The 26,753-nt window shown below is 46.5% G+C and overlaps 1 protein-coding gene across 1 annotated transcript; it reads left to right on the top strand.

Annotated features, from left to right (window-relative positions):
• Positions 1-8,272: 8,272 nt before the first annotated feature.
• Positions 8,273-10,571, top strand: LOC104666998 (cystatin-9). Its single transcript, XM_030914105.1, is given in 2 exon segments — positions 8,273-8,527; positions 10,347-10,571. Coding segments are annotated over 2 exon segments (480 nt in total).
• Positions 10,572-26,753: the final 16,182 nt, after the last annotated feature.

The following is a 26,753-nucleotide window of genomic DNA, read 5'->3' as shown; positions in this document are numbered from 1 at the left end:
CAAGGCTTCAGAATTCATATGAACATCTACAGATTAAGCTCCCCAAGTGGCTTCGATGGGCAGCCAGATTTGAGAACTGTTGATTCTGGCAAGGAAACACAAACAAGTCCATTGGAAGTATTAATAATTTATAATTTGTAGTTGGAGGATTTAAGCTTGAGTCCTGTAGGGCTCTATGGTCTCTCTGTTGGCAAATAGCCTTTGGCCGTCTCTTCCAGGACTCAAGCCAACATGGAGACCAGCCGCACTTCCAGGACTCTGATACCCTTCTAAGTACACAGTACAACATAAAAGGTTCTGGGGCAGAGCCCACCTGACCCAGGGCTGAGTTTAGTGCTCTGAAGTTCCACCAAGGAGTCTTTGTTGCTTATGTTTTGCTTTTTGGGTGTGTGTGTGTGTGTGTGTGTGTGTGTGTGTGTGTGTGTGTACACAAACCAGGGTGAGTAAGCATTGCTCTGAATTCAGTTTTTCTAAGCAATCTTACAATCTAATGATAATGTGGAAGCCCTATAGAAAAATATCCTGAAACAGAGCGGGGAACACGGAGATGGGGTACAGGCTTGGGAGCCCTGCAGGCACATTCTACAGCCTAGAATTTGACTTCAAAGACTCTAGCCTTAAGCTCTTGAAATGTGTGGCAGTGGATGAAATATCCCCCATGATTATCTTAGAACATTTAATCTGGTTAACCTAGAAACAAGTGCCACAAATTACTTCCCATATGACCCACTGGATTTTCTGGGAGCTTTCCTCTCCTCGCACCCACTTCTCATCTGAATGTCCATGGTGGAGCACCCCTAAGGAGCAAGTCCTCTCACCCCACCCAATCTTCCTACCCCTGTCCCCCAACCCATATCACCCTTTTGGGTCTGAAAGACTCTGAATTCAAAGCTAAAATAAAAAAGAAACATTATTTTATTATTATCAAAGTACTGTCTGAACATGATAGAAATTGCAGATGAGCTTAAGACAAAAATCCAAGTCTCCATCTGCTCCAAGCTTCTGTTTCAGTGCTCAGGAGCAGGTTGCTATGTCCCAGTTCTCCTGGCATCTTACCTCACAACTTCTCTAGACCGTAGGCCTATAGGCCTACCCAGCAATAACTGCACTTGCCTATTTCACAGAATATGTGTCCAGGCTGTGATGTGGAAGATGGCAATTGACCCATCCACGTATAACCCCACCTCCAATATTTGGCATTTAGATTTAAATATTGATATAGGTTATCTTTTGTCTTGAACCACTGTATGTGGATGTTGGAGAAACATATCCCAAATCGAATTCCTTAGCCTAAAATCACATGGATTGTGGTGAGCCTTAAGGTAGATATTAATGTGTCAAGAATCACTGATGTGCCTGGAAAAGTAAAGATGGTGGAAAATAGACTGAATTGGTTTTTGTCCCCTGAAAGGAAGTATTACCTCTGGCATGGGTTGAACTGCTTAAGGTTTCAAAATAAGTGCCAATGTTGGAGATTTGATGTTGATCTCTAAAGGACATTTATTGAAGAAGTGGAAAATTTGGCTGAATCAACGAAAACTATTGCAAGAGATCCAAAAGGACCCTGAATGGAATCAGTTCCAGGAGAAAGCCGCTGCTGTCCATGCCTGGACAACCGCTAAAGAAGGCGGAAAGAACACGTTTGTCAAATTGGCCAAGTCTAAAGAGAATGTTTCCAAAGAAGTAGAGGTAAACATTGTCCAAGTGTCAAAATGAGAAGTATTGAGAACACTGTGATCAGTGTGCATGAAGTGGCCAGAGGCAGGACAGCCCCAGATACCCTCTACAGAAAGGCTCACAATGACAAGGGGCCATTGTGACAGAAATTAGAGTGGTTGGAATGAAAGGTTTTGAGGACCTCAGCTGATGATTACATCTGGCGCGTATCCCTGACATTATTTTAAAATAAAACTTGCTCCCAACAGAGAAAAAGAGGAGCCCAGAGACTGTTTTGACTTAAGAATGAGGACGGGGGATAGTGGGTCTTCTAACAGTAAAGAGTGAAATCGTACTGTAAGAAGTCACACAATGTCACTGTATACGATCTCTCAGCTAAACCTGATCCAAAACCACAGGAGAGGAAAAGGGGCTTCGGAATGCTGACATGCACCAGGTTTCCCAGCTGCAAGGCAGAACACAAGGACACGAACCCAAGCATCTCGACATTTCCAACGAAGCTTGGGAAAGTGAGTCTGGTTGTCAGAGCCTTTCGAAGAGACAATCATTATATTTAATTCTCCAGAAGAAACTCTCTTGAGTTCTGATCCCAACCTGACTTGGACCAAAAGTCTAAACTCAAAGCCAAACAGTAAAATGCAATCCCTTTTCTGTGCCTTGTCGACACTGTCCCAGACAACCTGGTAATTGCTGACGAACCATGGAATCGTCTGCTCCTCTTTTTTGCCTGCCTACCCCTGGTGGGAGCTTGGACATTTGGGTCCCTCTGCAGCTCCTCTGCCACTTGCCTGCTGAGAAAGTTGTTACCAACACGTCTGGCTTGTGAGGGATGTTCCCCCCAGAACTGGTGATGAGAATGAGCAGCACAAACACTGTCTACAGAGGGCCTTGTCCTGCTGGGCCGCCTGCCAGTGCCTTCCATACATCTCCCCATTCATCTTCATGACAGCTCAGTGAAGGAGATACCACAAGAGTTCAATTGCACTGCTGTGGAAACAGAAGCTCACATAAAGTAGAAATGTGCCCCCAGGAAATGCAACTAGCAAAAGGTGCAAATGAGACCTGAACTCACATGTGCCCAGCTCCAAAGACCTCCTCAGCTACTGCTTTGCGTCCTTCCGTGGAGTCTGTAAACAATACAAGTCATCTAAAGACTCCAGCCTCTACAAATGGAGCCAATAATGGTACTATTTCCTTGTAATCAGTCAAGATCTCCCCACTTATCCTGTCTGCAGTTCTGCACTCCCGCCTCTCAGTGATAGACATCTGGTTCCTCCCCTTACTCTTCAGGACAAGTGCTTGTCTGCATCAAAAAGGTAATTTCGGCTTCCTAGGAAGAAAAGCTGCCTGCAAGAACAAATCTCATGTTTCCAAAGAATGGAGGAAGAGGGTGAGCTTGCAGGGTGAGGTGCTTGTGATAACAGTAGCATCAATAATCACGGCCAATACATGAAGCTTTTCCGAAAAGCTGGCATCCAAACTCAGACCATATGCCCAAAGAGATGATCTTAGCAGAAAGCAGCAGCCTGAGGATGGGAGGCTGTGGCCGGGAGTCCGGGGCTAGAACCAGGGAACAGACCCATCTATTCTAGCAGGCAGGGCCCAGGAAGTGTCCCTAGGCCTTGGATGTGCCCAAGAATTTTTCTTCCTTTCCTGGCCAAGATCAAACAATGACCTTCTTAGCTCAGGCCTGTGCCTCCTTCATACAGCCAGTCCAATAGAAAAGAGACTCAAAAGCAGCCAGCCTTTTGGGGAAAGGGGATTACGATAGAAATGCTGTTGGAATCAGAGGGTGGAGAATGAGCTGCTCCATCGTCAATGCTGGAAAAGCCAGCTGTGCACGCAGGTGGTGGGGGAGAGGATCGACCCTGGGATTCTGACCTCGCACCACACACACTCAACCTCCGGCTGGATCACACACCTAAGTGTGAAAAGTAAAAGAAAGCACATGGTGAAAGAGAACATAGAAGAGCATAGGAAAGGATTGTTAAAATGGAAAATACAAAAGCACATACCCTAAAGAAAACATTGATACATTAAACTGTCTCCCATTTTTAAGAAAAATCTATATGGTGAAAGAAATCAGGGTGTACGTGGGGGCTCATGCCTGTCATCCTAGCACTTTGGGAGGCGGAGGCAAGAGGATCACTTGAGCCCAGGAGTTCAAGACCAGCCTAAGCAACATAGTGAGACCCCCCCCCCCCACCCCACTCCCTTGTCTCAAAAAAGGAAAAAGAAAAGGAAATCATCAGCACAGCAGTCCCTAACAAAGCTGAAAGGAGACTATCTCATATGTCTGCAATTTTCTTTCTGGCCTACCCTAGAGAAGCTCTCACACAGGTGCACATGAAATCCGGGACAAAGGTGCCCAATGCAACCCCAATTTAAGAGGAAACAAATGGCATCAACCCAGTGTAAAATCAAGTCAGTAGAGAATGCTTCAATTAACCACAGCCTGTTAGTTATCATCACAAGCACCTGACCCTACAAGTTCCACCCTATTTCACCATTCCCAATTAAATCAGGAAGGACTTAATTAACTACAGTCCATCAGGACAAGGTCCCGGAGAATTTAGCAAAACAGTGATAAGGAAGGAGCTAGAGCGACAAGTGTCAACACAGTTGACACTCACATATATGATGTGAGTAAAGGCCTAAAGTGGTGAGAAATACAGTCATTATTTATGCAAAATGTTAAAAACATAAAACGCAAAAATATATACAATTTTGGTTGACTGTTTCTATGTGAGGCTTAAATGAGTCAACAAGGCAGTGCCCAGCAGGAGTGAGGCTTGTAAGAATTCTAGCCATTGTCAGCATCATGAAAGAGAAAGCAACACCAGTTTACTTAAGCCACTGGTATTTGGAGTTTCTATTACGTTGAAACCTACATTTCACTTAGTAAAAGTGGAATTGTAGGCTGAGGCAGGAGGATCACTTGAGGCCAGTTCTAGACCAGCTTGGGCAACATAGTGAGACTCCATCTCTACAGAAAATTTTAAAAATAAAAAAGAAGTGGTATTATGACATTTTTGTACTCTTTTAAATTTAAATTAACTTAAAGTTTTTTAAAAACTAAAGTACTTAGGAGAGAAAACACTGGGCTGCGTTAGATGGGAGAGGATTCCGTTGGGAGCACGGCAGAAGCTTAGCAAACGCCCACTGAGGAGGGAAGGCAGGTGTGTCCACAAAGCCCGGCAAACAGGAGGACTGCTGAGGGTGACTGAGGCAGCACTTCCTCTTCAGAGCAAAACTCCCTGGCCCAGGGCAGCACCCCCAACCTAGCCAGGGTGAGGGACCTGCTGGACGCACAGGAGGGAGGAGAAACAGCCCACGGGCCTTCCGATTTGCACGTGGTATGAGCGACCCCTGATTTAGGCCTCATATATTTAGTGGTAATGTTTGTATTTTTATTTCCCCTTTTGTCATTTTTAATTCAGTTGTTATTTCTCTTTCTCAGTTTAAGTTTGCCATAAGTCTCTATGAGATTAATTCCTTAGATTATCAAAACTCAAAGTCAGCTGAAGACAGCTAAGAAGAACCCACCAGGTGGAAAAACCGGATGAGGGGAGGGAGGAATGGAGAGGGCCCTGGAATTCCCTGGCAGCTGTCCCCACCCCTGCGCCTGGAGTGGCCCCTTTAATAACTCCTGTGACAGCAATCACTGGACCACTCTGCTCTGAGTCCAGGGCTCCTCCCTGCCCCTGCTGTCTTCCTTTGATCTCCTGGATGCCGCCTTGTTTTCCAGCACACGGAAACCCCCGGGAATGCTGGCTTGTCTGGGGAGTCTCCTCAGGAAATGCCAAGCAGGGAGAACAGGGAGTGTCCTGAGGATGTGATCCCAAAGCCCAGCAGGCGATCCTGAAACTGGCAGGCCCCACTGAGCCTGGGCCTGCTTGAAAGAGACAGTGAGCAAGGCCGCACAGGACCTTGAGAGCAAGTGGCTGAGTAGGCCGGGCAGCGAGGGACATGAGTCAGACCCTGGGGACAGCACTCAGCTGCAGGGTCTGCGGGAGCTGGGGAGAGTGTCCTGTGTCCCGAAGAGTCACTGGGCTTCCCCTGGTCCGCCACCTCACATTCAGCTTCACAGAAAAGGGCCAGTGGCTTGGTCCTGGTCGCTGCCAGCATTCTCTAATCATTCAAAGGAATGCGTCCAGAAATACAGGACCTCGTTTCTGGAAAAGCAGGTCCATTTCAGTGAGGAGTTACTGGGACCTTCCTATGAGACCACATGGGTGTTCGGTGCCAGTGCCAGCAACACAAACAGGGCACCGCACAAGTCCCGGTGGCTCCAGAGACAGACAGGCCGACAAGTGTCCAGGAAGAAGCTAAGTGAGACAGAACTCTTGCAAGGGGTCTCAGGAAAGAAAGCCTCCCAGACCTGAGACCTGGGGATAGCCCCGCAGAGAGCTGTGAGCTGTGGCTGTGAAAACCTCCCAGACCTGAGACCTGGGGATAGCCCCGCAGAGAGCTGTGAGCTGCGGCTGTGGGCTGGCCAGCCAGTCCCTCCGGGCCCTCCGGTTTCACTCTGGCCTCAGCAACGTGTTGACGTCTTCGGGGCTCCACAGCCTGGAGCCCACATGTACTTCTCTTTACCTGACTATGTCTTGATATTCCCGTCTCTCTCCACCTGGGAAGGGAGGCCATCCCAGGCCACTGGGGATTCAACTAGAAAATACACACTTGTAAGGGTCCATGGTGTCTGCACACCCGTGGTCTCACATCTGGGTGTGGGGATCCCCGCCCCCTCCTTGGCTGCACAGTGAGGACGGAGCTGGTGCCCAGGACCCTAAACCACTGCTCATGAAAGAGCGAGTGTGGGCACTCCCTTGGAGTGCATGAGGGTATCTGCCTTCAGAATGGCGGGGGACTCACTGGCGATTGGCAGGATGTCCCATGTTCACCAGCCCCTGACCTTACAAGGTGAGAGTGACCTCCGTGGGCGTTGCAGGCCTCTCTTAGGACACTTGCAACCTATTCCAGGCATCAGGATTCTAGTTCTCACAACACCTTATGGCCTGCTCATCCCAAAACCCATGAACGCATTTCCACCCTCATTGACACCCCCTTCCTACCCCTATGTGCACCATCACTCTCCAGCTAAGAAACCACATTACTTACGCTTCAGCTGCAGTTCCAGTGAACTCAATGCCATCAGAGAAAGGATACAGACACCTTGGGTGATGTTTTTGGCACATCTGGCTGCTTTCCTGGAATGGTTACATTGAGTTGCTGCTTCTTTGTACACAGGGTCTAGAAACAAATTCTTATTCTTTATCACATGAATAAGCATGCTGTCTGAGCCTGTTCCCCATCCCGTGTTCCCCACAAAAACCATGCTCATCCCCTGACCTCCATGTCCCTCAAGCCGAGTTACTTCTTATTTGTGGTTTGGTCTGTATGCACCTCCCAGGAAGTATTCTGAGCCTGCAGCACTCAAAGTGTGGTTTCGAGGACCGGGAACACTGTCCTCTGGAAGCTGGTAAGAAATGTAGGTTCCCTGGCCCTGCTCACAGCTACTGGGTCAGAATCTTCGGGTGGGGAAACTAGGAACTTGATTTTTAACATGACTTCAGGGGATGCTGGTTGCTTCTGAAGTGTACAGGGAGCTGCGGATAAACATCAAAGGCATATTTCACAGGGACAAAGCTGAGAGAGAACTCAGAATCTCCACCCACAAACTGTGCCGCTGAGCTGTGCCAGCTGTGGCCACAAGAGGGCACCCGTGACGACCTAATGGGCGCACCTCAGCCATCCCTGGGGGCATCTTTGTCTTTCTGGTTCTCCACTGCTCCAATTGCAAGAGGCCACCCGTCCTGGAAACACCTTCGAGGAATAGGGACAGCCATAAGGAGCCAGGCCCCTAGTACCAGCACTTGGCAGCGCGTCTCAGGCTTGGGAAGCTGCATTCAGGGAGGTGCAGAGAACAGGGTTGGTGGCTCCTGCTCTTGGTTTCCTCAACCCCTGCCCAGGACCCCCAGGCTGGTGTCCCCATCCCAAGACCCTCGGGGGAGCAGACACCTGCAGGACCTCGCACCAGGCCTCCCGGGCTCCCCGCCTCTCTCTCAAGAGGCTCAGCGCTTTCTTTGGGGCCTGTGCCTACTCACCCACGATCCTAGCGTCCACTGTCACCCCTTTCCATCCTTTCCTGCCTTTCCACCCATCCTCTCCTCCCATCCCACCCCCACTGCTGAGTCCAGCGCTCACCTTCCACTCATACCTCTTGCACTTGTGTTCCAGTGCCGGGCTCTGACCTCCACTGGGGCGCCCAGTGGAGGGCCCCTTTAGCCCGCAGAGGTACTAGGGCAGCTGAGGCTGGGCCTCATGTTCAGGACACACTCTCTCCCATTGCTGGTCTTTCCCAACCCACCTGCCTGGGTGCTGTTCCTGTCCCCTGAACAGGAGATGATTTAAACGGCTTTGGAAGAAGAGAGGCCATGTGTGGGAGAGACAGGGTGTAACCACAGAGATGAGGCCTGGAGGGAGGAGTTTCTGCCCCAGCAAGTGAATTTAAGGGCCAGACCTGAGCCCTGGAAGGCTCCAGTGGACGCCAGGTATCTGAAGGGCAAAGGCACGGGCTGCTGGAGCCTGCATCATGTCGAGTGCACAGAGGAGGAGGGCTCTGCCCTGGGCACTGTCACTGCTTCTCATGGGCTTCCAGCTCTTGGTGACCTATGCCTGGTGTTCTGAAGAGGAAATGGGTGGTAATAATAAAATGGTCCAGGATCCTATGTTCCTTGCCACAGTGGAGTTTGCCTTGAACACTTTCAACGTGCAGAGCAAGGAGGAGCATGCCTACAGGCTGTTGCGTGTTCTGAGTTCATGGAGAGAGGATAGCATGGACAGAAAGGTTGGTGACCACATCCTCTTCTGGCCTGTCCTTCTCCATCTGTCCCGAAGTGAGGGACCAAGGTGTCTGGTCTAGGAGACTTGGTTCACCATTGGCAGGCCATAGTTGGGTAGTCCATAACCAAGTACGGTAGTTTCAGTTTTGGAAAACATTGAACTTAAAAAAAATCTAAAATTAGATAAATGTCTATTCACATGCAAGATATATTTTTCAATCTTCACGATTTTTATGACATTGTATAACTGGAGAGTGACTTCAGAATAAGGATTTCTAAGGAGATGAAGCTGACAAGAAGAGAAAATAACCAAAGAGACTGAGAAATATTTCAAGATCATAAAATGAAAATGGAAAAGCAAACACACACACACACACACAGAGAGAGAGAGAGAGAGAGAGAGAACAGTGAGAATTCAGGGCAATAAAGAACACCATCGGCCCTGAGAGGCCACTGTGCGAGTCAGTTCTCTGATCTCCACCTTCTCTGGGCTCCTTGCTCTGTCTGCACTTAATGAACTGAAGGCTGATTTACACTTTTCCTCAATGGACCTTCATCCTAAAATGCTTGCCTTTTTGATGAAATCATTAATGCGGTCAGCAATGCACAGTTCATCTGGGCTTCAGGCATGAACAGTTAAAATGCCCTCCTAATGGAGCACTTCTGGTTTAGAGAGAGAAGGAGCATTTATCTTCCTTTCTCGGAAGCAAGAGCCTGAAAGAAGGGGAGAGGGACTCCAGTGCTGCATGGAGCTTAAGCTCTGGAAAAACTGTGCAAGGCCCTGGCTGGTTCTCTGCCTCCTGGGTTGGATTATTCTCTGCCATCCTCAGGATTGCAATGCTGGTACAGAGGAATTCTCCTCCTTGCTCATTTCCTGCCTCCTCTCAGGAGAATTAAAAGCCCGATGCAGCCCTCAAAGGGGCATCTGGTCAAGTAATGGTGTCTGCTAAGATTCATGCTGGTAACTTCGAAGTCTCAGAGATTGAGATTGGCCAGGCCTCATGCTTCTGCTTTCCCAGTGCTTTGCTTGATTCTCCAAGACCTCGGTGTAAGCCTCCACTCTTAATACCATTAGAATAAAATGTAAGCTCCTTACTGTGGTCTATAAGTCCTAAATGACTGTAAGTCCTAAAAGCCTTCCACATGGCTTCCAGGATATGGCAATCGCAGGGTCATGTTGGGGGCTGGGAAGAATAGATGGGTGGGAGGGAGGCTATGCAGTGGAATGAAATAGAATGGAGTGGGAAGGAGGGCAAGGAGAACTTCAGCATGCACTTTGCAATAGGGCAGACGGTGTCTCTTGAAGCCGTTTTCCCAGGGTTTGTGCCTGTGTGTAGTGGTAGCGCTCTGTGTCGTTTTTCTTGGTGGAGGTCGGTTGGAAGGTTTTGACAACACGCTGAAGATGAGGCTCCCTCTGTCCCAGGGCTCAGGTTACCCTGAAAACTCTTGGAGATCCAACACCCTCCTGGACATGTGGCTCTGTCCTCTGGGAATGCAGCTACAAGATTACATGCCTGCTGAGAGTGAAGCTGGAGTCTCACCGTGGGAAATGGGGGTTGGTGGAGGTGGAGAATATGTTAGTGGGGTCTGACTCAGCCTGCATCCTCCCCAGACCCACCATGCCTACCTGCTTTTTGCTCTTAACTCCTCAGTCTAGAGAGGATCCCCTGGGTTTTACCTCCAGTGAGCTGATGCCAGGCCCATGGGCAAGCTCTCAAATGCAGTAGAGTGTTGGGGTCTCTCCTACACAAATGGCATCTTCACTAGCAGCTACTTAGGGGTGAGAAGGTGGTGCATCCACTTTAATCTCTTTTTGTCCAACAGTGGTGAGGTAAGATGGTGTTCTCCATGAATCTGCAACTGCGCCAAACTGTATGTTGGAAATTTGAAGATGACATTGACAACTGCCCTTTTCAAGAAAGCCCGGAGCTGAACAATGTAAGACAGGGCATCAGCTTTCCTCAGGTCCACAACTGTGGATGCTGCATGGGGTGTAGTGTGGGCACAGGAGCAGCTGACAAAGCCATTCCCAGTGACAAAGGCAAGTGAGCCCCCAGCAGGCTCTACCAGGCTGCCCTGCTTGTGCCTTAGTGGGAAGCCCAGTGAGGCAGGAAGCCCCGGGCTTCACTTTCAGGGCCCCGGCCAATCTGAGTTTCCTGACTCTGCCCTCTGACACCATTGCAGCTGCCTGCACCTGGACCACATGGCCTTCAGAACCTTCTCTCTGGTCTTCCTCCCCACTTCTTCCCTGCCTTCTAGAGAAAGAGCCTGGAGACAATGGTGACAATGTCTGTGGATACTTTTCTCAGGGTTTGCCTAGACCCAAAAGTGGTGGAGGCTGAGAAGAAGCCCCACTGCCTTGGCTCCTAGGCCCCACTGAGCTGCAGTCCCTGCTCTAGGGAACGAGCTCCAAGCGAATCCTGGCTATGGGAAAACTTCCCGTTCTTAGTCAACCCCCTTATTGTAAGATTAACAAACAGGTAACTAACTGCCTAAGTCTTGGAACTGCTTCCACTGGGACAAAATGTTCTCCTGCTGCTCTTGGGTGCAGGGATCACACCAGGACAGCCTGGGGTTTCCCTGAGGGGCACGGGCTGGAGGAAGAGTCATGGCACAAGTGACCCTGACTAAGGAGGGAGCCTCATATCACGATGTAGTTCAGGATTGGTCTCAGGCTCAGGCTAGACCTGAAGGCCAGAACCACGGGGCTCGATTACTGGCCCGGGAATAGGCAAGGTGGAGATGGAACCTGTGTCACGGGCAGATGCCACAGGATTCCGGAACCTCCCCAAACCCCGCCCTACTGTCTCTTCCTGTTTGTTCCCTCAGACCTTCAGCTGCTTCTTCACTGTTGAAACCATGCCCTGGAAGACATATTTTGAACTCCTGAACAAGACCTGCTCAGAGGGGCTCTCCTGAGTGGAAGCCACTCACATGCCTGGCCACATGCTGTCCCCTCCCCCGTGAACACCAGCTGTTCCCAGGAGTTGCACATCAGTGGCTGAGCAGCTCCGTGCATATTTGTTCTCTTACTTTGCAAGTGTCTGAGGTTTTATGACTTGGCATTTTAGAAACTCCTCATTGTCCAGGTTCCTCATGTAGAATGGGTCATTAAACATCAGCATTTCCAGAAGCTTCCTGTGCCACGTTCTGGAGGGAGGGGCTGAGCAGTTGATGGAGTTCCTCTCAGAAAGACAGCCTATTTGCATCTGTGTCAGTGGGGTCCTCCCTCCCTTAGGACCTCGTGAGCCAGCTCCAGGTGGCACAACCAAGATGAGTCTGAGCTGCTGTCTCCATGCTCATGGCTGATGGTGACCCATGTGGCCAGAGGTGGAATGTCTGTGATCTTGCAGGACACCCAATGTGCATGATTGAGCAAGACAGGGCCTCTGGGTCCCACTCAGCACATGTGGCCTCTGCTCTCGAGGGGAGGCCCACACACCTTTCCTGGTCCGTGGAAGGCTGGTGAATAGAGGAAGGACTTCTAGCTTCACCCTTATAAAGTTGTCCTGGCATCTGGGGCCGCAGCATCTTCTGGAAGAATCTTAGAAATGTCCAACTTCAGGGCCTCTGACCTTTGGAAAATGCATCTGCACTCTCACAAATCCCCAGGGATGGAGAAATCCCTTGAAAATGCAGGATTTGCAGGAATGCACACCCCCAGGGGATGCAGCGTGAGATGCATGGGCAGACTAGATGCTACTAAGACCTCGCCCAAATCACCTAAACCAGGGTTTGGCAAAAATTTTTTTCTGAAGAAGCCAGAGAGTAACTATTCTGACCTTTGTGGGCAGATGGTCTCTCAGCTACTCAGAATTGCTGTCATATCTTGACAGGAGCAATAGCCAATGTGCAAACATATAAGAGTGGTTGTGTTCCAATAAGTGTTTATTTACACAAACAGGCAGTGAGCTGCTTGGGTCTCACGCCATAGTTACCAGTCTCTGATGCTAAGAGCTCCTCTGGACCCTGGTGCCCCTGAGACACACCATGCTACCAGTTCCCACGCCAGGTACCTGCATCTTCCCCACCTTCACTCAGGGGTTGATCTGTGCAAATGAGCTCCATCAGCAGAGCAGGTGCGCCCTGCAGGTGTGGGAAAGGTCAAATCTGAGGGGCACATTCTGTCATGGAAGTGAGCAGGTATATGTCCCAGTCTTCCCAACCTCAGGGCACCCAATTCAGAGTTGAATTTCTGCATTTGCATCCCAGCAGGATATACCCCTATCGTCCACAGTCTGACCTCTGGAAAGAAACTGTCACATCCTCCAGCTAAAAATTAAATAAAGTACTCTTTCTGGACAAGACTTAAGTTTCTTCTCCATGAAGATGCCTTCAGCATGTATCTGTAGTTACCTGTGAACTTCAGAGGGACTAGAATACCCTGAAGGCAAGTTCTAAATACCCTAAACCCAAGTTCTTATTCTCCCTATCCGCCAGGAATCTGAGCCACTAGGTCTGGGCAGGGCCAGGGAATTTGCATGTCTCACCAGCTCTCCTGGGACAGACCTGTTCCTAGTCCCCAGACCACACTTGGAATGGTGCAGGTTCAGAAGCCATCACTGCAGGTACATGCAGACCAAACCACAAGTGAGAAGTATCTCACCTCAAACGGCATTGGGGTGAGGTTGAGAATGAGTTCTTCATTGCACGCTGAATTGGGGAAGGGGTCAGAACACTACGCCTGACTGTAAAGAAAAAGGAGAGTTTCTAGACCCCAGGCAACAGGACGGTGCCTCTGGAGAAGGGAGAGGCTGCACCAGCCCTGACAGCCTGGTACTCTGCACAGCAACTCCTCAGAGCTGGAGCTTATATTTAGTCAGTTCTCATAATTAATTGTTTAAATTTTTCTAATTTTTTGTTTTATGAAAAATGGTATGATGAATACTTCTTTTATATCTATCGTTGTGTATATATGGTTATTGCTTTCTCATAGGCAATGTGCTCAGAGATTAAACTATTGCCCAATATTTTTATTAAAATTTCTTAAGAATTTTTAATAAATATTGTTACAGTGTCCTCTATTAAAGCAAGTAATAGGTCATTATCATGAGGTTGCTTTTGTACCTGGAGCTCTTTCATAAGCACACCGAAACTTAACTTGGAGGCATTTCTCATGACTGACTTACAAATTAAAATCTAGCATCAATCAATCACAAACAGCCAGCCAGTTAGTTATATAACTAGGGACCTCTGATCACAATATACCCAAATAAGGCAAACACCTAGGACCAGGAACATCACCATTCCCTGGGTGCTGGTTAGAAATGCGATTTTCCTGGCCCCACCCACACCTACTTGGTCAGCGTCTTGGGAAGTGGGGTGGCTAAAACTTGGGTTTTAACATGCGCTCAGGAGATTCTGGTCTCTCTGAAGTTTACAAGTGCCTGCAGATAAATGTTGAAGTCATTACACCTATCAGTACATCATGCTCAAATAAGGTAGACATCTAGCTAAGCCAATCAGGTAATTTCTTTACTTTGCTACCTTGTTCAGCCTATGAAACCTTGCTGTTTATGCTACTAGAGAAAAGCTTTCTCAGTCTTTTTCAGTTTTGAGTGTTGCCAAGTTCATGAATTCTTCTTTACCCAAATAACTCTATTGAATACATTTTGTTTAAAGTTTTTCTTTAACGATTTAGTGTCAGATGTGGAATCCTAAGGCAACCTCCAGCAGCATCTAGGAAAACCTACCACTCAGCAAAGTCACCAACTGAGCCATGGTGCTCTCTTGCTGTAGCTGGAAAGTGGGGGTGAGTTTCCTTTCAAATAGGAGCCTCAGAAACTTGCATTTTGACCTCTCCAACTTTATTTGCACATTTCTTTAGCCAGTCTCCATTCAGAATCAGATTGGATTCAACAAATAGCAGAACTGAGACCAGTTAGAGCCCTCAGGTAGGTACTTTCTGAAAATTGATTTCTCCAAAGAAAGGAGCCTGGGACTCCACTTGCTGGGGTACTGGCTAATTTTATGTATGATAATTAGGGACCACGAACCTTTATATTTTTGGACAAACAAGTTAACCTTGCTAAGGACAATTTAGGATGACAGCATTCGCATGGGGAAGTTTTAATTTTGGCGACATTGTTCATTTGCAAGGTGAAGTAGATAAGAATCCAAAATACTTAAAAACAATACCACCGTCATCACTAACAGGCCATTCACTGTTGCTTACCCCCTAGTTTTCACTAGAAATTCAAGCTAATAGTAGTTAAGAGTTCCATATAACATATGGTAATTAATGCTAGAAATAATAAGAGAACCAACTCCGTATGTAAGAATAGTAAGACAAGATTTTGGTAGGTGAAGCTATGAGATATAAAGGATGTGTTTTTCTTTAAGAAAAAAGTATTTTTTTAACCTAAAGTAGAGTGGCTGGTTGTTCCACAATGGAAAAGAGAAAGCCGATAGGACAAAACCAAATTGATGTAAAAGAAGTTGCAGAAGGTTTGTGGAAAGGAATCTTGGGAAAGATTTCACGTGTGATAAAGTTTGATAAGATTTGAAAGAAATTGTTTATAATTTATTTAATTGATTAGTCATATCAAAAGTATACTGATGTAACACTAGAATTTGGCCTCCTATGTTAAAATGACAAGGATATCTTGAATTATTGCACTGCCCTAATGCGAAATTGTGAAAGATGTTTTTCAGCCTTTTAAGAATTCTAGCTAGGAAACAAAGAATGTTTCTTACCAAAACAATTTACTGTGCTTCATGTTGTCTTTTGTCAAGTCTTTAGTTACTTTAGAAAACCAAAACCTCTCCATTGAAAGAGCCAAGGTTTTCACTGTAACAATGTACCTTCCTGTATTTGCCTTTAAAATCTATTCATCATCATCTTGAGTGACAACATTTTGTCACAGTGACTTCATATCCTATTTAATCAGGTATTCAAGCCTTAATACTTTTGACCACTTCCTCAAATCAAATTGTTTTTCTGTTTTTTTTTATTTTTTCTTGCTGCTTTTTAAAAATTGTTAAATTTTTTAAAAATTTATATCCCAAAAAATTATAAATTAAGTCTTGTGACCTTAAACTAACTTTGGGAGTTTCCAGCTGACCCATGTCACATCTCAAAAGAATTTGTTTTCTCTCCTTACAAATAATGATAAATTAGGCTTATTTTATATGTTAAATTCTCTAAGAAGTACTGTCAAATAATAAAAATCCTCAGGTGGAATATTTCCACCACTAGCTGGACCATTTGAGCACTTACAGTTGAACTTCATTCAATTGCCACTCTCAGTGGGACATCAACATGTTCTTACAAAAATCTGTGTGTTCTCTGGTTGTATAGAAGCTTTCCCATGCAGGAAGGCTAATCCTATAATAGTAGGTAGAAGGTTTTTAGGAAACGTGTTTCCTTGATGGGGAATTCCTGAATAAACCTCCAGCAATAGAAACCCTCATTTCGGGGAAAGGATTCCCTATTTAATAAATGGTGCTGGGAAAATTGGCTAGCCGTAAGTAGAAAGCTGAAACTGGATCCTTTCCTTACTCCTTATACGAAGATTAATTCAAGATGGATTAGAGACTTAAATGTTAGACCTAATACCATAAAAACCCTAGAAGAAAACCTAGGTAATACCATTCAGGATATGGGCATGGGCAAGGACTTCATGTCTAAAACACCAAAAGCAACGGCAGCAAAAGCAAAAATTGACAAATGGGATCTAATTAAACTAAGGAGCTTCTGCACAGCAAAAGAAACTACCATCAGAGTGAACAGGCAACCTACAGAATGGGAGAAAATTTTTGCAATCTACTCATCTGACAAAGGGCTAATATCCAGAAACTACAAAGAACTCAAACAAATATACAAGAAAAAAACAAACAACCCCATCAAAAAGTGGGCAAAGGATATGAACAGACATTTCTCAAAAGAAGACATGCATACAGCCAACAGACACATGAAAAAATGCTCATCATCACTGGCCATCAGAGAAATGCAAATCAAAACCACAATGAGGTACCATCTCACACCAGTTAGAATGGCAATCATTAAAAAGTCAGGAAACAACAGGTGTTGGAGAGGATGTGGAGAAATAGGAACACTTTTACACTGTTGGTGGGATTGTAAACTAGTTCAACCATTATGGAAAACAGTATGGCAATTCCTCAAGGATCTAGAACTAGATGTACCATATGACCCAGCCATCCCACTACTGGGTATATACCCAAAGGATTATAAATCATGCTGCTATAAAGGCACATGCACACGTATGTTTATTGTGGCACTATTCACAATAGCAAAGACTTGGAATCAACCCAAATGTCCATCTGTGACAGACTGGATTAAGAAAATGTGGCACATATACACCATGGAATACTATGCAGCCATAAAAAAGGATGAGTTTGCATCCTTTGTAGGGACATGGATGCAGCTGGAAACCATCATTCTTAGCAAACTATCACAAGAACAGAAAACCAAACACCGCATGTTCTCACTCATAGGTGGGAACTGAACAATGACATCACTTGGACTCCGGAAGGGGAACATCACACACCAGGGCCTATCATGGGGAGGGGAGAGGGGGGAGGGATTGCATTGGGAGTTATACATGATATAAATGATGAATTGATGGGTGCTGACGAGTTGATGGGTGCAGCACACCAACATGGCACAAGTATACATATGTAACAAACCTGCACGTTATGCACATGTACCCTAGAACTTAAAGTACAATAAAAAAAAAAAATTAAAAAAAAAAAGAAATCCTCATTTCACTGGGCAAGTTATAACACAGTTAAATAAGGTATTACACGCAGGATGGCATTACCATTATTTCTATCATACTTAATTGTATAGGAGAAAGGGCAAATGGCATTTTAAGACTGAAATTGGAAAAGCTAATCAATCAACAAGACTTTCTTGGCCAAATGTATTCCTATCAGTTTTGGTGGTAATCAGATCCACTCCTACAAGAAAACACATATTAATATTTCATGAACTCCTTACCAGAAGACCTATGCACCTAATAATAGAGCCTTATGTATCTTCTGATTTTATAAATTCCAAGAGGAGTCAGCGTTATAAATTTTACTCCATTATTTCAGTGTATTTTCATCAAGTAAAAGAAGTCTTACATGACCCACCAACTGATGACAACCAGACCTTTCGTAATCTAGAACCCAGAGATTGGGTCTTTTAAAAATGACACCAGAAAAAGACTGTGCCTAAACCCTATTGGAAATGACCATACCAAGTTCCTCTCGGTATCCACACTTCAGCAAAACTTCAGGGCCTTGAGCCTTGGGTGCACATGTCTCATCTCAAAAGGTCCCCTTCAGATTCTTGTAACTGCACATCCATTGACGATTCCAAGGTGAAACTGCCCAGAAGCAGATGACATTCTATGCGTAGACAGCTTTCCCAAGATCATGAATCAAGACTTCTCTTAATGTCATCATAAAATAATTGTTCCTTTCTCTCTTTTCCCTGTGCATTCTTTTTGTTTATGAGTGGCAGAATAATGCTATGATCAGGATCTCCCAATCAATAGCTTCAGCAAGAATCATAACTGAATGTTGGAGAGGTCACGCTAAACTTAAATTCCTATATGATTTTAGAAATCCTGTAGTTCACCCTATAACAAGTTTTACTGATACCCCTAGTGTGAATGCATGTTGGAATTGCATATGTGGATTATACTTTAAGATTCATATGTTCAGATTTCTTGTTTAAATCTAACAGTAGACAGAATCTCTAGTGAGGATTTTGCAGTGAAGTCTTGCCAGAAACGAAATTTAAAAACCAAAGGGAAAGATTATGCAGCAATTTATAGATGCTTTCATAAGCCAAATACCCTCACTGTGGGTAGCCTTCAGCCATGCGATAATTCAATAAAATAGCCTTGGCTGAGTAATACTAATGCTTATCTTCTGGTGGCCACTAACACACAAAGCCCCCCACAGGGAACTGTGTGTTGTGCCCCTCCAGGGTATATTTTTATCTGTAGAAGATTTAATAATCAGCCATAAGAATGATCAAATCCAGGCTTTGATAAATGAGAAATAAAATGTCCATGTGCATTGTGGATTTCACCAGCACCACTCTTACTCCATAACTGTCTGGAAACTAAGCCTTGGTCAACACCCTTTAATTTGCATTGTAGAATAACAAAGAATTTGCCAGCAGGCATATGTCCCCCTAAATTGGCATCTTGTAGTAGAATACTCCTTTCCTGTCTTGACATATATATAAATGAGGTGATAAGACATATGTTGCAAACATACAGCTGATTCTACTGCAAAGGCTATAATGCCACAGCCTCCTCCAAATCATCTTGCTAAACTTGTTGTAGTTCACAGTATCGCTTTGGAATACCTCTTTGCTGAACAGGGAGCGGGGTGTGAGATGGCTGTCACTGTCTGCTGCACTTAGGTAAATACGTCTGGTATAGGAGAAACTCAGTTGCAAGAAATCAACTAGTAAGGCACTTGTTTAAAACAAGTACATTTTTCATTTGGCTTATTCTTTGATTTATTTGACTTTAATTGATTTGGGTCATGGTGGCCTTGATTATAGAGCATATTTAGTCTCAGTATTTCCCTACTGATGGTCAGATTAGTCCTCTTGGCTCACTGTGTCCTCTTGAGTCTTAGACGTTTGCGTGGAGCCACCTACTGTTTGTCAAACAACATCACCCCAGTGAGAATGACAAAAACATGAAGAACAACAGAAAGAATTACTCAGTTAGCCTGTCACCTTATGAATACCATACTGAGACCAACTAAGTCCATTATAATGATGACAGAGAGCAGAGTTAATGCCCAAAGCTTTGGCCAACCTCTCATGATTGTTAAAGCAAATAAGGCCATTAGCTTGAGGTTGTCTCTGTACTGTAGCTCTTATGTAAGCAAACAGATGCCTACTTTGGAGGCATTACTTGTAACTGACATTTTAAAAAACAAACCTAGCCTCAGTCAGTCACAATCAGTCAAACCAGCCAATTGCTTATATAACTAGACATCTCCCAGTACATGATCCCCGAATGATGCAAACGCCTAGGGCCTCCCACCACACCATGCCCAGGCAAAGCGAATGCCTAGCTCTAGCTAATCAGCTAATTTCTATATTTTGCTTCCATGTTCAGCTTACAAAAGTGTGCTGCTAATGCTGCTAGAGCAGAGGGCTCTAAACATTTTCTACTTTTGATTGCTACCCAATTTGTGAATTGTTCTTTGCTGTTAAGTTTAAACAGCAAAGAACTGTTAAATTTATTTTGTCTAAAGTTTTTGTTTTAATACTTTTGCAATTGATTTTGAGAATTGGGTTTCTGAACTCCTGTGTTCTTGACGAACTTCACTCCACCTTGGCTGGGCCAGAAGTTAAGGAAGCAGGTGATTTTCTGAGAATTCCAAAGCCCACTTGCTCCCTTTCCACCACTGCCACACACCTGCTTACCCCCTGTGGATCCCTCTCCGTTCTTGGTGCAGGTAGATGCTCTTACATTATTCCTCAAACTGATCTTTACCTTTATTTACTGTAAAACTTTAATTCTATTTGATTCTACCCATTCGTGTGTCTAATGTTATTATCCAGAGATTCTTAGTCTCTTCTGGGAATTGGTGGAAGTCATCCAGACACAAGACACAAGGCCAAAACCACCGACAGCTGGGATGTGGTCCCTGTGAAAATATACTGATAGCCACTTCCCCTCCTCAGGCTCCACCTCATCTGCCTTTGCTCTGTCTCGAGAAGAGAGGTACAGGAAGTGTGCAAGGCCCTACCCAAGTTTTCCACATTGTTGTTACTTTCTGTTCAGTCCTATAACATCCCCAGGGCTATGTTTCATCCCTGACACACTGGGAAAGGTGAGGAAAGTGTCCAGATGTCTCCCTAGTAGACAAGGAAGTGGCTGCAGTGCAGAAGAAGGAAGTGCATATCTAACACATTTTCGAAGAGATTAATAGTTAGTATTTTCTTCTACTATTTCATTTGATTTCAGCTGTAGACATTTGAGGGCAGCCAAGGAAAAGTTGTTATCTCCATGTAATGATGCAGAGACAGAGGATGAGAGACTAGGAGCTGGAGGATGCAGACCTGGATGAGGACTCACATTTCTGGAGAAGGAGGAAATTTGTGACACTATGCTACAATCTGTGCCCCTTTTCTTTCCTAGGGCTGAGGCCCAGGGATGCTACCAACTAGATGTTCCCAGCATGTCCCTGGCCTTTGGCCTCTGGCACAGGGTTTACTTGCAGACCCACCTTGTGACCATACACAGCATTCATGGCCGCAATTCCCTGATTCTTCACTACAGAGATTCCACAAAGAGAAGTGACCGGGAGGTCAACTTCAGGAGCAGGAATGGATGGTAAGCGTGAGAGTGGAGAGATCTATCCAAAGCAACAGAGCCCTCAATACTAGCCCTGTCTGCATGCAAAATCCAAGCATGCAGTTCAAGTCATGCACTGCTTTGAACCCTGGAGATACATTTGTAACCAGGAAACATCCTATATTTCATGAATATTCCTTTCTAGAAGGTATAGAAAACTGTTAAAGACACACACATGTAGTCTGAGTCAGGCAGGAGTTAGTGCATCCTCCCAGGGAGCAGTGCCTTGGAGTGGGCTCCTCTCCCCTTGCTCCATGAGGGACGGCTGTGCTCCCAGAGGGTCCTGAGCCAGGACCCCCCTCACCTCAGGGGGCTCACTCCCCATGAGACCCTGTCCTGGGAGCTGCCTCAGAAATGGTTATCGAATGGAATGAGTGGGGTGGATTGTTTGGAGGGCACTTGATGGAATCACGGTGGATAAAGCGCCTCCTCTGAGCTTCCGTCTGCTGACAGAGTCAGGGTCAAGAGAAGGACCAAGGGTGGGAGCAGACAGGAGAGGTGGTGGGAGGGTGTCAAAGGAAAATCTGCTCAAGTCTGGAACAAGGCAGGGCAGGGCTGTGTGGGTTCTAGAGACCCACCCACCAGATGGGACAAAGTGCAGCAGCTGTGCCCACCTCAGGGCTGGCAGGCCGCAGGGAGGTCTCCGGGCCTGGGTCTTCCTTCTGCTTTGCCTGAACACCACAGTCTAAGGACCACCCTCCCAGCACATCTATGGAGTCCACGTGCCAAGATGATGGGCCAAACGCACCACAGGTCTTGTGTTGGGTCCCCCAGGCAGACCCTAAAACGCAGACTGGTGGGTGCGGGTGGTTTATCTGGAGGTGATCCCCGGAGGCACAAGTGAGAAAGGGAGACGGAGAAGGGAAACACAAGGTGTCTGTTCTCAATGGGTTACTCTGGGGCCGGGGGCGTTCATCCTGCTGGGGAGCTCTGAGAACCATGTGGCACACACCTCTGAATTGGGTGCCAGGAGGCTGGGAGACTGGGACATTCACCTGTCTCCCTCCTGAAGAAGGAGTGTGACTCTCAGACTTGACCTTTCCCACACCCGTGGGGTATACCTGCTCTGCTGGAGGAGCTCCAGTTATGTGGAGAAAGCCACTAGCCAAGCTGTGCACATCGCAGGTGCATGAGTTGGGAGATACCCATGTACTGGTACTTGGGATACCAGCGGCAGCTGCACTCAGAAGGCCTGTTAGGTCAGGAGTTGGCAACTATGACCCGAGGAAAAAAAGCAGCCCAGTCTGCTTGTCTCCATGTGTAAACACAGTGTTGTTGGGACAGTGGGACAGGACTGCTCTTATTTGTTTATGCATTTCCTATGGTTGCTTTCAACATACAACGGCAGTGCTGGGTAGTTGAGAAAGTGACTATAAGCCTACAAAGACCAGAAGAGTTACTCCTTAAATTTTACAGAGAATGCATGCAGAAGCCTGGTCTGGGAGATGTGGACAGGGTGTCTATAGCTGCTGGCTATTCTCAGCTAACACACTAGGTATACATGCACCCTGAGCATTAGTGCCAATGTCACATGTGCTGTGTGGGATCCCGAGTCCCTGTTCTGCTCCATGTGCACATCCGGTGCCCCGGGAGTCCACGCTCACTGCACCTCTGCAGCCTGCAAGGGGCCCTGAGGTGGCAGCTCAGATGCACCTTAGCTGTGCCTCTGGAAGCGGCTCAACAAGGGAGAAAAACTTACCCCTGAGAGCCCAGGAGGCTGCCCTGCTGAGAATAACTCCATCAACTGCCCAGGCCCCTCTCTCCAGAACACTAGCACACAAAGCTTCTGGAAATGTTGATATTTAATGGCCTATATTCTACCTGAGGAACCTGGAGAAGTGTGGAATTTCCTTTGACAGCATCTGCATGCCCAGTCATGAATCCAAGGGAACTGTAAATTGAAAACAACAAACAAGTATGGAGTAGGTTGGCTACCGCAGAGCCACCTTTGCAGAACTGCCAGTGTCCACAGAGGTGAGGGCAACCTGAGCCCGGGCCTGCGGGTGAGAAGCAATCAGGGGAACCTCTGTGCAGGTCTTTTTCAGGAGCTCACACTGTGTTACCCAGGGCTGGGTCCTAAAAGTGAAGAAGTAGGTGAGCGTCTGGGAGGGAAAGCATGGGCAAGGCACTGGGGACAGGGGGCTCTGGAAGCTCATGGCTCCCACTCTGAGGAAAGGACCAATATCCACCTTGCACATTTCCCAAGCTGTCAATTGATGGATACGGCTCTCGTCCTCATGTGGGGCCATCCAGTCTTACTCCTGGGACATTTCTTAGCTGCTTCCAGATCTGGGGCTCCCTCTTCACTAAGGGTAACCCATGTTAGGACCCGCTTCCCAGACAGTGGCCTCCCGGGACTCCACAGGCTGGCCTGAGTGATTCATACCCGCAAGAGCACCAAAAGTCACTCTGTCTCCCCAGAGCTGCTCTCAGATGTAGGCCAATGTTTAACCTATTAGTTAATCCTTTGATGAGGGGGTCCACCTGTCCTAGGCAGGCTCTCCCCAGGGCTGGGCTTCCCCTTGTCCCCTGTCCTTGTCCTCTGGAGCAGGCACTGCAGCTCAGCAGGGGCCAGGACAGGATGAGGAAGGGAGGGCAGTGGGGCCCCTCCTCAGCCTCCACCTGCCTCAGGCTCTAGATTAGGGGAGGAGGCGCCTGAGAACTGCACACTCAGAGAGAGGTGATATTGGATCCCCACCAGGCTCTTTCCTCAGAAGGCAGATGAAGACTGGGGAGGACGACCAGAGAGGGAACAGCCTCTACTCAGGCTTGGGAGACCGGGACCCCAGGGGGACAAGAGCAGTGTGAAGCCCTTGTGCCCTGGACGCAGGCAGCTGCAGTGGCATGACAGGGCAGAGTCAGGAAACTCAGATTGGCCAGGAGCCTGCAAGTGGACCCCTGGCTGCCTGCCCCTCTGCGCTCCCCACTAAGGCACAAGCAGGGCAGCCTGGTAGAGGCCGCTGCGGACTCACTCCTCTGAGTCTGTCAGCTGCACCTGTGCCCACACCACACCCCATGCGGCATCCACAGCTGTGCCCAGGAGGGAAGCTGGTGTCCTGTCCTACATCGTTCAGCTCTGGGATTTCTTGAAAAGGGCAGTTGTCAATGTCGTCTTCAAATTTCCCACACCTAGTTCTCCCCAGCAGTAGCTCTATTGAGAATATGGTCTTGGACTCTATCTAATGTACACAGAGAGATTACAGTGAACACGCCCCTCTTGCTGCACCTAAATACCTGAAAGCGAAGATGCTGCCATTGTAGGGAGAGGCCCAAACATGCTACTCCATTAGGGAGCTCACTCATGGGTTTGGCATCAGCTCACTGGTGGTAAAATCGGGGGAACCTTATTCCAGATTAACGAGTTAAGAGCAAAGAGCAGGTGTGCATGGTGGGTCCTGGAGCAGACACAGGCTGAGTCAGACCCCGTTAATGCATCCTCTGTCTCCAGCTTCACCTCCAACTCTCCCACGATGAGACCCAGCTTCACTCTCAGCAGGCATCTGATCCTGCAACTGCATTCCCAGAGGATGGTGCCACGTGCCCGGGAGGGTATTGGCTCTCCAAGAATTTTCAGGGTAACCTCAGCCCTGGGACAGAGGGAGCCTCATCTACAGCGTGTTGTTAATCCTTCCACCTGACCTCCAGCAAGAAGAATGACACACAGCACTCCCACTACGCATAGGCACACACCCCTGGGACAACGGCTTCAAGAAATAACATCTGCCCCATTGCAAAATGCACTTTGAAATTTTTCTTGCTCTTCTTTTCACTCAATTCTATTTCATTCCATTCCATATCCTCCTTCCTCATTCATACATTCTCATCAAACCCCACACTGACCCAGGGACTGCCAGGTTCAGGAAGCCACGTGGAAGGCTCCAACCCAGAGAGCAGGGGGCAGAGAACCAGCCAGGCCTTGCACAGAGTCTTTCCAGAGGCTTAAGCTCTGTGCAGGGTTGGAGTCCCTCTGCCCTTCTTGCAGGATCTTAGTGCCGAAGGAGGAAGAGCCATCCCACTTCTCCCTCCTAACCAATAGTGCTCCACTGGGAGAGTATTTTCAGTGTCCACACCTGCAGCCCAGATAAACAGTGCACTCCTGATTGTATTCTGTAGTGACTTGATTAAAACAAAAACATTTAGGATTAAAAGCTGTGGTCTGAGAAAGAGTGTAAAAGAACCTTCAGTTCATTAAGTGTGCAGACCCACTAACGAGCCCAGAGCAGGTGGAAATCAGAGAAGAGGAACTGACCACACAGCAGCTGCTCAGCACTGATGGGGGTTCCTTACTGCTTCTGAATCTGCAGATCTCTCTCTCTTTCTCTCCAGTTTTCTCATTTTTCTAAGTATTTGTTGTTATTTTATGTCTTTGAAGTACTTCTCAATCTTTCTTCATGGACATTTCTAGTCCAGAATTTTTTTTTTAACTCAGTAGCTTCATCTCCTTAGTAATCCTTATTCTGAAGTCATCCTTCGGTTGAATAATGTCATAGAAAAGATGAAGATTTAAAAAAATGTTTTCTGCACTATTAATTAGATTTGAATAACTTCTTAGGTATTTCAAAGTAAAATGTTTTCTAAAACCTTAAAATTACTAAACTAGATTTCATTTGTTTTACCTTACTATATTATAGACCTCAAATTTTACCTTGTTACAGACTACAAATGATAAACTAAGACTCCTTAATTAGACACCACACCCCTGTCATTATCGGTAGCAAGTAAAGGAGGCCTGGGAAGGACAGGACGTGGCTACCAACCTTCTTCCTCCAGGAACTCAGGACACGCACCAGCTCGTAGGCACATGAGTCTGTGCTCTGCAGGTGTAATGCATGTGACACAAACTCCACCGTGGCGGGGAAGTGTTCAGCCATGAGTATCTGGTCAACATTGTTCTCATGCTCTTCGGCAGAGTGAGGAAAGAGAGAGAGGGGGAAGGAGAAAGAGATAAAGAAATAAAAATATTAGTAATGAAAAAGGCAGATCTCTGGAGACATAGAATATAAATTAATATGCACATGAAAACACCATGCACAGAAAATGCATTTTAAACTAAACCTCCAATCATGACACATAAAATAATAAATTGATAAATTCTTTCTTGTTAAAATTAAAATCTTTTGCTCAGTGAAAGCCCATGTGAGGGGGACGGAAAGACAAACTACAGAGAAAATATTTGCAAACCATATATCCATCAAACAACTAGTATCTAGTATATGTAATAAACTCTCAAAACTCAACATTAAAAAATTTGGTGGTGGCACGTGTTCTCATTCACAAGTGTGAATTGAACAATGAGAACACATGGACCCAGGGAGGGGAACATCACACCAGGGACAGTCGGGGGATGGGGGACAAGGGGAGGAAGAACATTAGGACAAATCTCTAATGCATGCAGGGCTTAAAACCTAGATGACGAGTTGATGGGTGCAGCACACCACCATGGCACATGTATACCTATGTTACAAACCTGCATGTTCTGTACATGCATCCCAGGACTTAAAGCATAATAAATAAATAATAAATAAATAAATAAGAAAAACCAAATCCTGATTTTGAGATCTATGCATATTGCTACTTATAGTCCTAATAAATTCATTTAAACAGCTAAAACAAAATCAGTGGTGATCATCATGGCAGACAGGAGACAGGACTAGATTGCAGCTTTGAACAGAGCAGCATGCGGAAGCTCACATTGTGTATTCTAGCTCCATATTGACTGCAAGACCAATCCAGCAATTCCGAGAGGATCCACAGACCCTCTGAAAGAAGCAAACTGCTCCTGCAGGACCCAGGAGACACCTCAACTACTGTGAGTGCCCCGACTGCAGAAGTGGGAAACAGAGACCTTCCTCTCAGTCAATTTAGAGAGCAGAGTGAAATACAGGGG

Source organism: Rhinopithecus roxellana, chromosome 13, assembly GCF_007565055.1.
Source record: "Rhinopithecus roxellana isolate Shanxi Qingling chromosome 13, ASM756505v1, whole genome shotgun sequence".
Classification (NCBI taxonomy): domain Eukaryota; kingdom Metazoa; phylum Chordata; class Mammalia; order Primates; family Cercopithecidae; genus Rhinopithecus; species Rhinopithecus roxellana.
Note: the sequence above shows the minus strand (reverse complement) of the source record. Positions and strands in the feature narration are given on the sequence as shown.